The 12,469-nt window shown below is 40.3% G+C and overlaps 2 protein-coding genes across 3 annotated transcripts in view; one reads left to right on the forward strand and one right to left on the reverse strand.

Moving 5' to 3' along the window:
- The window catches only part of LOC115226689 (zinc finger protein 91-like), a 151,591-nt gene extending 150,454 nt beyond the window's left edge, over positions 1 to 1,137 (forward strand). Inside the window, exons 15-16 of the mRNA XM_036515233.1 lie at positions 99 to 209; positions 546 to 1,137. Coding sequence (XP_036371126.1) covers positions 99 to 209; positions 546 to 779 — 345 coding nt within the window. The 3' untranslated portion in view covers positions 780 to 1,137. The remainder of the gene's footprint in view (positions 1 to 98; positions 210 to 545) is intronic.
- Positions 1 to 12,469, reverse strand: part of LOC115226337 (zinc finger protein 271-like) — a 478,512-nt gene that overhangs the window by 23,072 nt on the left and 442,971 nt on the right. The window contains exon 1 of one of the 2 annotated variants that reach the window (XM_036515245.1): positions 5,435 to 5,498. The exons of the other annotated variant lie outside the window; for it this stretch is intronic. The gene's annotated coding sequence lies outside the window, so the exon portion shown is untranslated. Of the gene's footprint in view, positions 1 to 5,434; positions 5,499 to 12,469 lie in introns of those variants that run through there. 2 annotated transcript variants of the gene reach the window in all.

Below are 12,469 nucleotides of genomic sequence, written 5' to 3' on the forward strand. Positions count from 1 at the left end.
CAGGAGAGAAACCATATCACTGTGATGTCTGTGGTAAATCATTCTCTCAAAATCGTGACTTAACTAGACATAAACATATTCACACAGGAGGTAATCCGTATCACTGTGATATCTGTGGTAAATCATTCTCTGATAGCAATGCTTTACCTAGACATAAACGTATTCATACAGGGGAGAAACCATATCATTGTGATATCTGTGGTAAATCATTCTCTGAATGTAGTAATTTAACTGCACACAAACGTATTCATACAGGAGAGAAGCCATATCATTGTGATATCTGTGGTAAAACATTCTCTCAAAATAGTCAGTTAACTGCACACAAACGTTTACATACTGGAGAGAAACCATTTCACTGTGATATCTGTGGTAAACTGTTTTCTCACAGTAGTCATGTAAATAAACATAAACGTATTCATACAGGAGAGACGCCATACCACTGTGATATCTGTGGTAAATCATTCTCTGATAGTAGTGCCTTGATTTCACACAAACGCATTCATACAAAGGAGAAGCCGTATCACTGTGATATCTGTGGTAAATTGTTCTCTCAGAGTAGTCACTTAGCTGCTCACATACGTATTCATACAGGAGAGAAACCACATCATTGTGATATCTGTGGTAAATCATTCTCTGTAAATAGTTTGGTGACTAGACACAAACGTATTCATACAGGAGAGAAACCATATCACTGTATTGTCTGTGGTCAATCATTCTCTAACAGAAGTCAGTTAACTAATCACAAACATATTCATACTGGAGAGAAAGGAAGAGTGTAATTCTACAGTTTCTTGTTTGCTATATATTTTTAATATTCCTGTGTTTTATGCAATGGAGTAATAACTCTAAAAGCATTTCCAAAATTTTAGATTTTTGCTTTTGCAATTTTTACCTCGCCCTCTTTCCATGATCACTCATCCATTTTCCTTTCCATAATGTAAGGACTTCTGTACCAAAACACTTCCTCCTCCTGACGACCCTACATATTACTCTTTATTGAATATCGCATAACCTAATTACAGTGTATTTATTGTTTATTATCTTTTAAATGCTTCACTCATTAAATATATTATACAATAACATTTGTTATGACTTTTTCATACGCAGGAATATTGTAAAGTTGTCATATATGTACATGTGTAAACAATCTGGTGTGTAAACATGTCCTGTTGTGAGGGAATTTGCGGAGGGTCAAGATTGGTAACACAAACAGGGAGGGCTTCTAAGATTAAACGAGGTTGTGGTGGCGAACATGTAAATCACGCTTGGAGAGAAAACAGACAAGAACACATTTTTCTTGATCTAACTACAACGGAGAAAGAGAAAGAAACGCAAGGTAGGAGAAGAAAGATGGCTGATGGTCACGTGGGAGCCACATGAGCAAGGGAGAAAGAGTGGCAGATAGAGAACTGTGAAGGGGAGAGGAAAAAATTGGAAATAGGATAAGTGAGAAAAAAAAAACAGGAGGGGGTGGAGGGGAGAAAGGAAGAGAGAAAAAGAGTAATAGGATAGAATAATGGGAGAAAAGGAGGTAAAAGAATAAGAGAAAAACGAAAGAGTAAAAAGATAGTAGAGTGCACATCAGAATTAATAAGATAAAACTTGGAAGAGGATGCATGGCATTCAATCATACAATAACAAATAATATATATATAAATACGTAGGTGCAGGAGTGGCTGTGTGGTAAGTAGCTTGCTTACCAACCACATGGTTCTGGGATCAGTCCCACTGCGTGGCACCTTGGGCAAGTGTCTTCTACTATAGCCTTGGGCCGACCAAAGCCTTGTGAGTGGATTTGGTAGACGGAAACTGAAAGAAGCCTGTCGTATATATGTATATATATATATATGTATGTTTGTCCCCCTAGCATTACTTGACAACCGATGCTGGTGTGTTTATGTCCCCGTCACCTAGCGGTTCGGCAAAAGAGACCGATAGAATAAGTACTGGGCTTACAAAGAATAAGTCCCGGGGTCGAGTTGCTCAACTAAAGGCGGTGCTCCAGCATGGCCGCAGTCAAATGACTGAAACAAGTAAAAGAGTAATATGCATATGTATACACTTGCATCTATACATATATATGTATGCATATGTGGGAACAGGACATCATGAAACCTGGACAAGAAAAAACACGAGTGCATGGAATATGAACTATTTTTTCGAACAACAAAAGACACAAAAGGAAAACAAGACAAACAATGCTCTGGTCAAACCATCCGACACATGCCAACATGGACAATGAACATTAAATGATGATGGTGAAAGGAAAATTTTGAGAGATACATCATCATCATCATCGTTTAACGTCCGCTTTCCATGCTAGCATGGGTTGGACGGTTCCACCGGGGGTCTGGGAAGCCAGGAGGCTGCCCCAGGCTCCAGTCTGATCTGGCAGTGTTTCTACAGCTGGATGCCCTTCCTAACGCCAACCACTCCGTGAGTGTAGTGGGTGCTTTATATATATATATATGCATATTTTTTCCATGCTAGCATGGGTTGGATGGTTCGACCGGGGTCTGGGAAGCCAGGAGGCTGCCCCAGGCTCCAGTCTGATCTGGCAGTGTTTCTACAGCTGGATGCCCTTCCTAACGCCAACCACTCCGTGAGTGTAGTGGGTGCTTTATATATATATATATGCATATTTTTTCCATGCTAGCATGTGTTGGATGGTTCGACCGGGGTCTGGGAAGCCAGGAGGCTGCCCCAGGCTCCAGTCTGATCTGGCAGTGTTTCTACAGCTGGATGCCCTTCCTAACGCCAACCACTCCGTGAGTGTAGTGGGTGCTTTATATATATAAATGCATATTTTTTCCATGCTAGCATGGGTTGGACGGTTCGACCGGGGTCTGGGAAGCCAGGAGGCTGCCCCAGGCTCCAGTCTGATCTGGCAGTGTTTCTACAGCTGGATGCCCTTCCTAACGCCAACCACTCCGTGAGTGTAGTGGGTGCTTTATATATATATATGCATATTTTTTCCATGCTAGCATGGGTTGGACGGTTCGACCGGGGATCTAGGAAGCCAGAAGGCTGCACCAGGCTCCGGTCTTATCTGGCAGTGTTTCTACAGCTGGATGCCCTTCCTAACGCCAACCACTCCGTGAGTGTAGTGGGTGATTTTTATGTGCCACCTGCACAGGTGCTAAGCGAGGCTGGCAATGGCCACGATCGGATTGGTGCATTTTACGTGCTACCGGCACTGAAGCCGGTCAAGGCGGCGCTGGCATCAGCCAAAATACGTGTAAAAGTCCCAAGTTACCTCCTCATAATCTGAAATTGATTTCAAATCAACCCTGGGTTTAACCTGAACCTAATTGTAAATTACTTCAGCATTTTCGCATTAACCCCCTCCTTGGTTTTACTAAAATTAGAAATTTTAATGCATACAATTCATTATACATTTATACCATTAATTATGTGTATCATTCCTTTCTAATGTAAGCACAAGGCCCAAAATTTCAAAGAAGCAGGCCAGCCGATCAGATCGACCCCAGTACACAACTGGTACTTAATATATATTTCTTTACTATCCACAAGGGGCTCTTTTTGCTTCTGTCTGGATGCTAGGTACACCAATCATTCTTTTCGACGCAATACCATTATTTTTTGCAAATTCGGAAACTCTTCTGGTGAAAGTTCTGACGAGCTTTCAGACACATCTCCCAAAAAATCAAACAAATTATCCATTCTGCTATTCCTTCTTGTAACGGGGGAAGCCATTATCTCTCTGCTTGTAATCGGCTCCTCGCCGGACAACATGTAATTCCTCCTCTCAACAGGAGAAACAAACATTTCTGCTCCAACGGTAGGCTCCTTGCTAGACGACATTCTTCCCCCGCAACGGACGAATGAACAACGCGTGCTACCACAAGCACTAAGTGTTTTCAAATGAAAACTCCAACAGTTAAGTTATTCAACAGTTTAACAAGAAACAACAGTTATTAGCAATATTAACACCAAGAAACAACAACTTTCACCACGAACACATGTGCGACACACGAAATACAGCTACGCATTTCACCCGGTTTTTTTTTCTGTTGCTTGACGACCTTCCTTCTACAGGTAGAAATAGCAGCCAAATCCCGCAAAAATCATAGACAACTCTCATCGATAGCTAGAAAGAGCAGCTATATCTCGCACAAATCAGACATCGCTCATCAATAGCTAGAAAGAGCAGCTAAATCTCGCACAAATCATAGACAACTCTCATCGATAGCTAGAAATAGCAGCCAAATCTCACACAAATCATAGACAACTCTCCTCGATAGCTAGAAAGAGCAGCTAAATCTCGCACAAATCAGACATCTCTCGTCGATAGCTGGAAATAGTAGCTAAATCTTGCACAAATTATAGACATCATTCATCGATAGCTAGAAATAGCAGCCAAATCCCGTAAAAATCATAGACAACTCTCATCGATAGCTAGAAACAGCAGCTAAATCTCGCACAAATCAGACATCTCTTGTCGAAAGCAGGAAATAGTAGCTAAATCTTGCACAAATTATAGACATCTTTCATCGATAGCTAGAAATAGCAGCCAAATCCCGTAAAAATCATAGACAACTCACATCGATAGCTAGAAACAGCAGCTAAATCTCACACAAATCAGACATCTCTCGTCGATAGGTGGAAATAGTAGCTAAATCTTGCACAAATTATAGACATCTTTCATTGATAGCTAGAAATAGCAGCCAAATCTCACACAAATCATAGACAACTCTCCTCGATAGCTAGAAAGAGCAGCTAAATCTCGCACAAATCAGACATCTCTCGTCGATAGCTGGAAATAGTAGCTAAATCTTGCACAAATTATAGACATCATTCATCGATAGCTAGAAATAGCAGCCAAATCCCGTAAAAATCATAGACAACTCTCATCGATAGCTAGAAACAGCAGCTAAATCTCACACAAATCAGACATCTCTCGTCGATAGGTGGAAATAGTAGCTAAATCTTGGACAAATTATAGACATCTTTCATCGATAGCTAGAAATAGCAGCCAAATCCCGAAAAAATCATAGACAACTCTCATCGATAGCTAGAAAGAGGAGCTAAATCTCGCACACATCAGACATCTCTCGTCGATAGCTGGAAAGAGTAGCTAAATCTTGGACAAATTATAGACATCTTTCATCGATAGCTAGAAATAGCAGCCAAATTTCGCACAAATCATAGACAACTCTCATCCATAGCTAGAAAGAGCAGCTAAATCTCGCACAAATCAGACATCTCTCTTCGATACCTGGAAATAGTAGCTAAATCTTGCACAAATTATAGACATCTTTCATCGATAGCTAGAAATAGCAGCCAGATCCCGCAACAATCAAGTCCATCATTCGTTCATAAAACACAGAAGAGAAACAAAGAATCGATGCGCCAAAAAACCGAACGTCTACAGAATTAAAAGCATGGAAGATCTTCATTGTTTAATACTTACGGAAATGTTTCATAAGGGATAGTGTTGTTATATGTGTGTGTGTATCTGGTAGCTGAGGAATGCGTTAGAGTTATTATAAATGAATTATCAGCTGATTAAAAGGAATTCGTTCACAGGACATTTTAGCCATGTGTAACATGAAAATTTGGAGGATAGATGTCCCTACATCATGTGTGAGAAAAAGGGCAGGGAACTGGGGAAGGGGATTAAAAATGTAAATAAATACCTGTTGCACAGCCGCCAGCAGGCAGCCCCAGCAAGTTGTTAAGGTGAGACAGTGTCACACGACAACTTGCTGGGGGTGCCTGCTGGAGCCTTTGCGGCAGGTATTTAAAGAGAAAAGTTTGATGAGACACTCAGTCACCGGCTGACACTCGCTGACGATACATCGAAGAGGCCAGGGAAGAGAAGGAAGAAGACATGCACCCAACACCAGAGCTGAAGACACCTCCGAAAGGGGGGGCACCGTCATGTCAAGACAGTAGAAGAGTAGGGGCCGAAACCGGACGTGGTTCCTCCTGATGATGTCTTCAGCTAACTGGATCCTATAAAGGATCTGTTATGGTAGCAGACCACGAAACACGGTTGTAATTCCTCAAATAATATAATTGCAGATTCACGAAATAAATTAAATAACAAAACAAGATATTATTAAAGAATTATTTAACGAGAACTTTAGTCTTGAAACATTTTCACGATGATACTCCTACACACCTCATTGGTCATAACTTCCTGGACAACCTTATAAATTATACGGTGTGGGTCTTCACAGTCACGGCATATCTCCAGAGGCCTGTGTCTCTTGTCATTGCCTCTGTGAAGCCCACCATTTGAAGTCATCCTTAACCACCTCATCTTATGTCTTCCTGGGTCTCCCTCTTCCGCAAGTTCCTTCCATTGTTAGGGAGTGACACTTCTTCACAAAGCTCTCCTCATCCATATGCAGCACAGGAACATACAAACACAGTCGTCTCTCTTGCACACCACATCTGATGCTTCTCATATCCAACATTTCTCTAAGGGCACTTATACTCTGTCGTGCATGGACACTGACATTACACATCCAGCAGATCATACTAGCTTCATTTCTTTCAAGCCTACATATGTCCTCAACAGTCATGGCCCATGTTACTCTGCCGTGTAGCATGGCAGTACACACACATGCATCATACAGTCTACATTTCACTGTGAACATGTGGTCCTTTGACACCAGTAGAGGCCGGATATTTCTGAACTTTGCACAGGCTATTCTTATTCTAGTGACAACGGTCTCCGAGCATCCACACCAACTACAGACATAGTCACCTAGGTAACAGAAGTTATCAACTATTTCTAGTTTCTCCCTCTAGCATGTGATGGAATCTGTTTGCTGAGCATCTTCGGTGTTTATTGCTCCTGTGCATATGCCACACACAAAAGCTGTCAGCCATAGCCTATACCAGTGTCGCATAACCAGCCCATTTCAGAAGTACCTTTGAATCGTTGGGTGACACACTGTGCTTAAGGGGACCTACTAAGTCAAGTAAAATCAAAAATGGAAACTGTAGTTGTGGCCGATGCCAGCGCCACCTGACTGGCCCCCTGTGCCAGTGGAATGTAAAAAGCACCATCAAAAAGTAACATTTTTCTTTTACGGCAGAGTCTGCCCCTTATTCAATAAAATTACAAAGGTTACCCTGATTACTACCCATAACATGCAAAATGTCATATTTTTTTGTAGATTAAAGAGCCATAATTCGCCCCTGCCCCTCAATTCCAGTGTTAAAACTATATATAGTACAACTGTAGTACATGTGCTGTGTACACTCCTATAACAACGTTTTCTTTACATGCTAAAGACACAAGTAATTCTGCCTCCAACTCAGTCGCATGCCTGTGTTTCACTATGCAAACGTCACCGATGCCCTACCCTGGGTAATTACTGATGGCACATGCCTGTTATGTAGGGTTGTCAGGAGGAGGGGTTTTGGTACATTATGGAAAGGAATCTGTACAAGCAGTTGTGGAAGAAGGAGAGGCAAACATTACAAAAACAAAACAAAGAAATATAAAATTTTTGAAATATTTTTACTCATATTTTCCATTACACGAAACACAAGAATATTAAAAATATATAGCGAACAAGGAACTACCCTTTTCCTGTCTTCCCTGTATGAATATGTCTGTGTCTTGTTAAGACAGAATTTTGACGAAATGCTTTACCACAGATATTACATTGAAATGGTTTCTCTCCTGTATGAATAAGTTTGTGTCTAGTTAAGTGACTACTATTAGAGAATGATTTACCACAGATATCACAATGATATGGTTGCTCTCCTGTATGAATATTTTTGTGTCCAGTTAAGTTGCCATTTAGAGTGAATGATTTGCCACAGATATCACAATGATATGGTTTCTCTCCTGTATGAATACGTCTGTGTTTAGTTAACAAACTACTTTCAGAGAATGATTTGCCACAGATATCACAGTGATATGGCTTCTCTCCAGTATGAATACGTCTGTGTTTAGTTAACAAACTACTTTCAGAGAATGATTTGCCACAGATATCACAATGATATGGTTTCTCTCCTGAATGAATACGTTTATGTGCAATTAAGACACAATTATGAGTGAATGATTTATCGCAGATATCACACTGATACGGTTTCTCTCCTGTATGAAGACGACTGTGTTTTGTTAAGGCAGTATTTTCAGAGAAAGAGTTACCACAAATATCACAACGATATGGTTTCTCTCCTGTATGAGTACGCTTGTGTGCAATAACATGACTACTTCTAGAGAATGATTTACCACAGATATCACACTGATACGGTTTCTCTCCTGTATGAAGACGACTGTGTTTTGTTAAGGCAGTATTTTCAGAGAATGATTTACAACAGATATCACAATGATATGGTTTCTCCCCTGTATGAATATGTTTATGTCTAGTTAAAATACTATTCTGAGAGAATGATTTACCACAGATATCACACTGGTATGGCTTCTCTCCAGTATGAATACGTATGTGTGTAGATACGGCAGAACTGACAGAGAATAGTTTACCACAGATATCACACTGATATGGTTTCTCTCCTGTATGAATACGTATGTGTTTCATTAAGTTTCTATTGTTAGAGAATGATTTACCACAGACATCACAATGATATGGTTTCTCTCCCGTATGAATCAGTTTGTGATTCATTAAGTTTCTATTGTCAGCGAATGATTTACCACAGATATTGCAGTGAAATGGTTCCTCTCCTATATGAACATGTTTGTGTCCAGTTAAATGAATACTTTGAGAGAATGAATTACCACAGATTTCACAATGATATGGTTTCTCTCCTGTATGAATACGTATGTGTGTAGATAAGTTAATACTTTGAGAGAATGATTTACCACAGATATCACAATGATAGGGTTTCTCCCCCATATGAATACGTTTGTGCATAATTAGTTTAATTTCTTTTAAAAAAAGACATCTGTAAAGATATCACAGTCACATGATCTAATCACTTCTCTCATGTGTTCAGAAGAAATGAATCATACAATTTTTTCACTCTCTTCCAATATTTTGCCTCTCAAATCCCAGTTTATATTTTTTCTTCTTTTTCTTTTTATACTTTATTTCTTGCAAACAGTTCTTCTGCTGTATTTATGTCCAGTGTTACTTATGTTTAGCAACACTTCAATTAATTTATCCAACTTCAATCAGCACACAGGCTTCTCTTCTTCACACTCCAGTTGGTGATGTCCAGAAATTTGGCTAATAACATTTTTTCAGAACAAATGTTTCACAGGAATCCTTCTACAGTTTTGTAAAACCAATCTGATACATCTGTTTCGGAGAATATTTTCTTTTAGTCTTTAAAACAGGATAGAGTTGAGGGTTCGTCTTCCGTTACACCACTGTCATCTGATGCTCTGAAATTAAAGACAAAGAACAGTGTCAGATGTAGAGGCTATTTAAAAAAATAAATGATTCATTTCTATAGAGATAATCTGAAGAGATAAACATTTGTCTTAACTGAGCTGGATGCTGACAGCACCATAAAGAAGTGCTAACCTCTAAAAGCAGATGGAACATGTGGGTCACCCAGAAAGACAGGCTATGAAGTGCTGAAGAACTTTTCAGGTGAGATGACAAAGGACCAACATTCCTGGGGCCTTGTTGTACTCAAGAAGATCCACACTTCATAACAGATTTGTTAAGACTCATCCCTCTTCTAGTTAAAAGCACTTACGGCCATTCCTCATAAAAGTAGCCATGCAATGCCATGTAAAAATGCTGCTACATTCAAATGTCCATGTGGTGCCACATAAAAGCACCCTATGGCACAATATGTAGTGGTTGGCACTTGGAAAGGCATCCAGTAGAAACCATGACAATTCAGACTGAAGAAGTTAGTCGGGGAATTTTCACAATGCCGATTTTTGGCAATTTTCCGGAATGTCCGTATCCGAAAACGGGGATTTTTGGCAAAAAAAAATTAATTTTCAATAAACAAATTTGGGAGAAAATAGGGGTGGGCATTGGTGGAAGTCTTTTATTAATTTATTTTATTTCGTTTCCAAGTAATGTTGTAAACATTAACCAAATAAGGTTTTGGCTTCTAAACATTTCAGTATTTCTCAAACTAAAACACGCAACAAACGGGGCAACGATGGAGAGTGCAGACGGTAGCTTCCAAAGCTAGAAATAGCAGCTAAATCACACACGTAGCTAGAAATAACAGCCAAATCTCGCACAAATGAAGGACATCTCTCATTCATAAAACATAGAAGAGAAACAAAGAAATGAGGCGCCAAAAACCGAAACGTCTACAGAATTAAAAACATTGAATATTTTCATTGTTTAATACTTACGGAACTGTTTCATAAAGGACAGTGTTGTTATGTATGTGTGTGTCTGGTAGTTGAGGAATACATTAGAACTATTATAAATGTATTATTAGCTGATTAAGAGAAATTCACGCACCTGCACATTTAACCAGATATCAACGTCAAGCAGGAAGGACGTTTAAACGCGCATGTGTCGGTAGAAAATAGCGAAGGGAGCTAAGTCTCCTTAAATCAATTGGGTTTAATATCTTGTTTATTTATTTATTATTATTTTATCCAGTTTCAGCTCACGAGCTGTGGCCATGCTGGGGCACCGCCATTTGGTGTTGCTACATGATTTTACTTGACGAATGCTTTTTAGCACCTGCCATTTGGTGCATGAGAGAGTTCGATGCAGCTGCCCTTATTTGCACCTCCTGCCGTGAAGTTGGTTCATCTGGGATACCTGACAGGAAGAGATCCAGTTTCATTTTAAAGACATCTGCATCCACCCCATGCAGGTCTCTCAGGTTCTTCGGGAGGATATTGAAGAGATGTGGGCCTCTGAAGCCCAGGCTATCACAGTATCTTGTCCTACATCTTGATGTCAAATTTGGAGTCCTTGGCACCACGCAGTGGCACACAGTTCTGGCATTTGTGTAACTCTCGATGCCAAAGTCTGGGACAAGTCCTTCTAGGATCTTCCGGGTGTATATTATTGCATATCGTCGATAGCGTAGCTAAATGGAAATTAGCTAAATCTTGCATAAATTATAGACATCTCTCATCGATTGCTAGAAATAGCAGCCAAATCACGCAAAAGTCAAGGACATCATTCGTTCATAAAACACAGAAGAGAAACAAAGAATCGATGCGCCAAAAAACCGAACGTCTACAGAATTAAAAGCATGGAAGATCTTCGTTGTTTAATACTTAGGGAAATGTTTCATAAGGGATAGTGTTGGTATATGTGTGTGTGTATCTGGTAGCTGAGGAATGCGTTAGAGTTATTATAAATGAATTATCAGCTGATTAAAAGGAATTCATTCACAGGACATTTAAGCCATGTGTAACATGAAAATTTGTAGGATAGATGTCCCTACATCATATGTGAGAAAAAGGGCAGGGAACTGGGGAAGACGATTAAAAATGTAAATAAATACCTGTTGCACAGCCGCCAGCAGGCAGCCCCAGCAAGTTGTTAAGGTGAGACAGTGTCACACGACAACTTGCTGGGGCTGCCTGCTGGAGCCTTTGCGGCAGGTATTTAAAGAGAAAAATTTGATGAGACGGTCAGTCACCGGCTGACACTCGCTGACGATACATCGAAGAGGCCAGGGAACAGAAGAAAGAAGGCATGCACCCAACACCAGAGCTGAAGACACCTCCGAAAGTGGGGGCCCCGTCACGTCAAGACAGTAGAAGAGTAGGGGCCGAAACCGGGCGTGGTTCCTCCTGATGATGTCTTCAGCTAACTGGATCCTATAAAGGATCTGTTGTGGTAGCAGACCACGAAACACGGTTGTAATTCCTCAAATAATATAATTGCAGGTTCACGAAATAAATTAAATAACAAAACAAGATATTAAAGAATTATTTAACGAGAACTTTAGTCTTGAAACATTTTCACGATGATACTCCTACACACATCATTGGTCATAACTTCCTGGACAACCTTATAAATTATACGGTGTGGGTCTTCACAGTCACGGCATATCTCCAGAGGCCTGTGTCTCTTGTCATTGCCTCTGTGAAGCCCACCATTTGAAGTCGTGCCTAACCACCTCATCTTATGTCTTACTGGGACTCCCTCTTCCACAAGTTCCTTCCATTGTTAGGGAGTGACACTTCTTCACAAAGCTCTCCTCATCCATATGCAGCACAGGAACATACAAACACAGTCGTCTCTTGCACACCACATCTGATGCTTCTCATATCCAACATTTCTCTAAGGGCACTTATACTCTGTCGTGCATGGACACTGACATTACACATCCAGCAGATCATACTAGCTTCATTTCTTTCAAGCCTACATATGTCCTCAACAGTCATGGCCCATGTTACTCTGCCGTGTAGCATGGCAGTACACACACATGCATCATACAGTCTATATTTCACTCTGAAAGAGTGGTCCTTTGACACCAGTAGAGGCCGGAAATTTCTGAAATTTGCACAGGCTATTCTTATTCTAGTGACAACGGTCTCCGAGCATCCACACCAACTACAGACATAGTC

This window comes from Octopus sinensis, linkage group LG30 (genome assembly GCF_006345805.1).
Source record: "Octopus sinensis linkage group LG30, ASM634580v1, whole genome shotgun sequence".
Taxonomy (NCBI): Eukaryota; Metazoa; Mollusca; class Cephalopoda; order Octopoda; family Octopodidae; genus Octopus; species Octopus sinensis.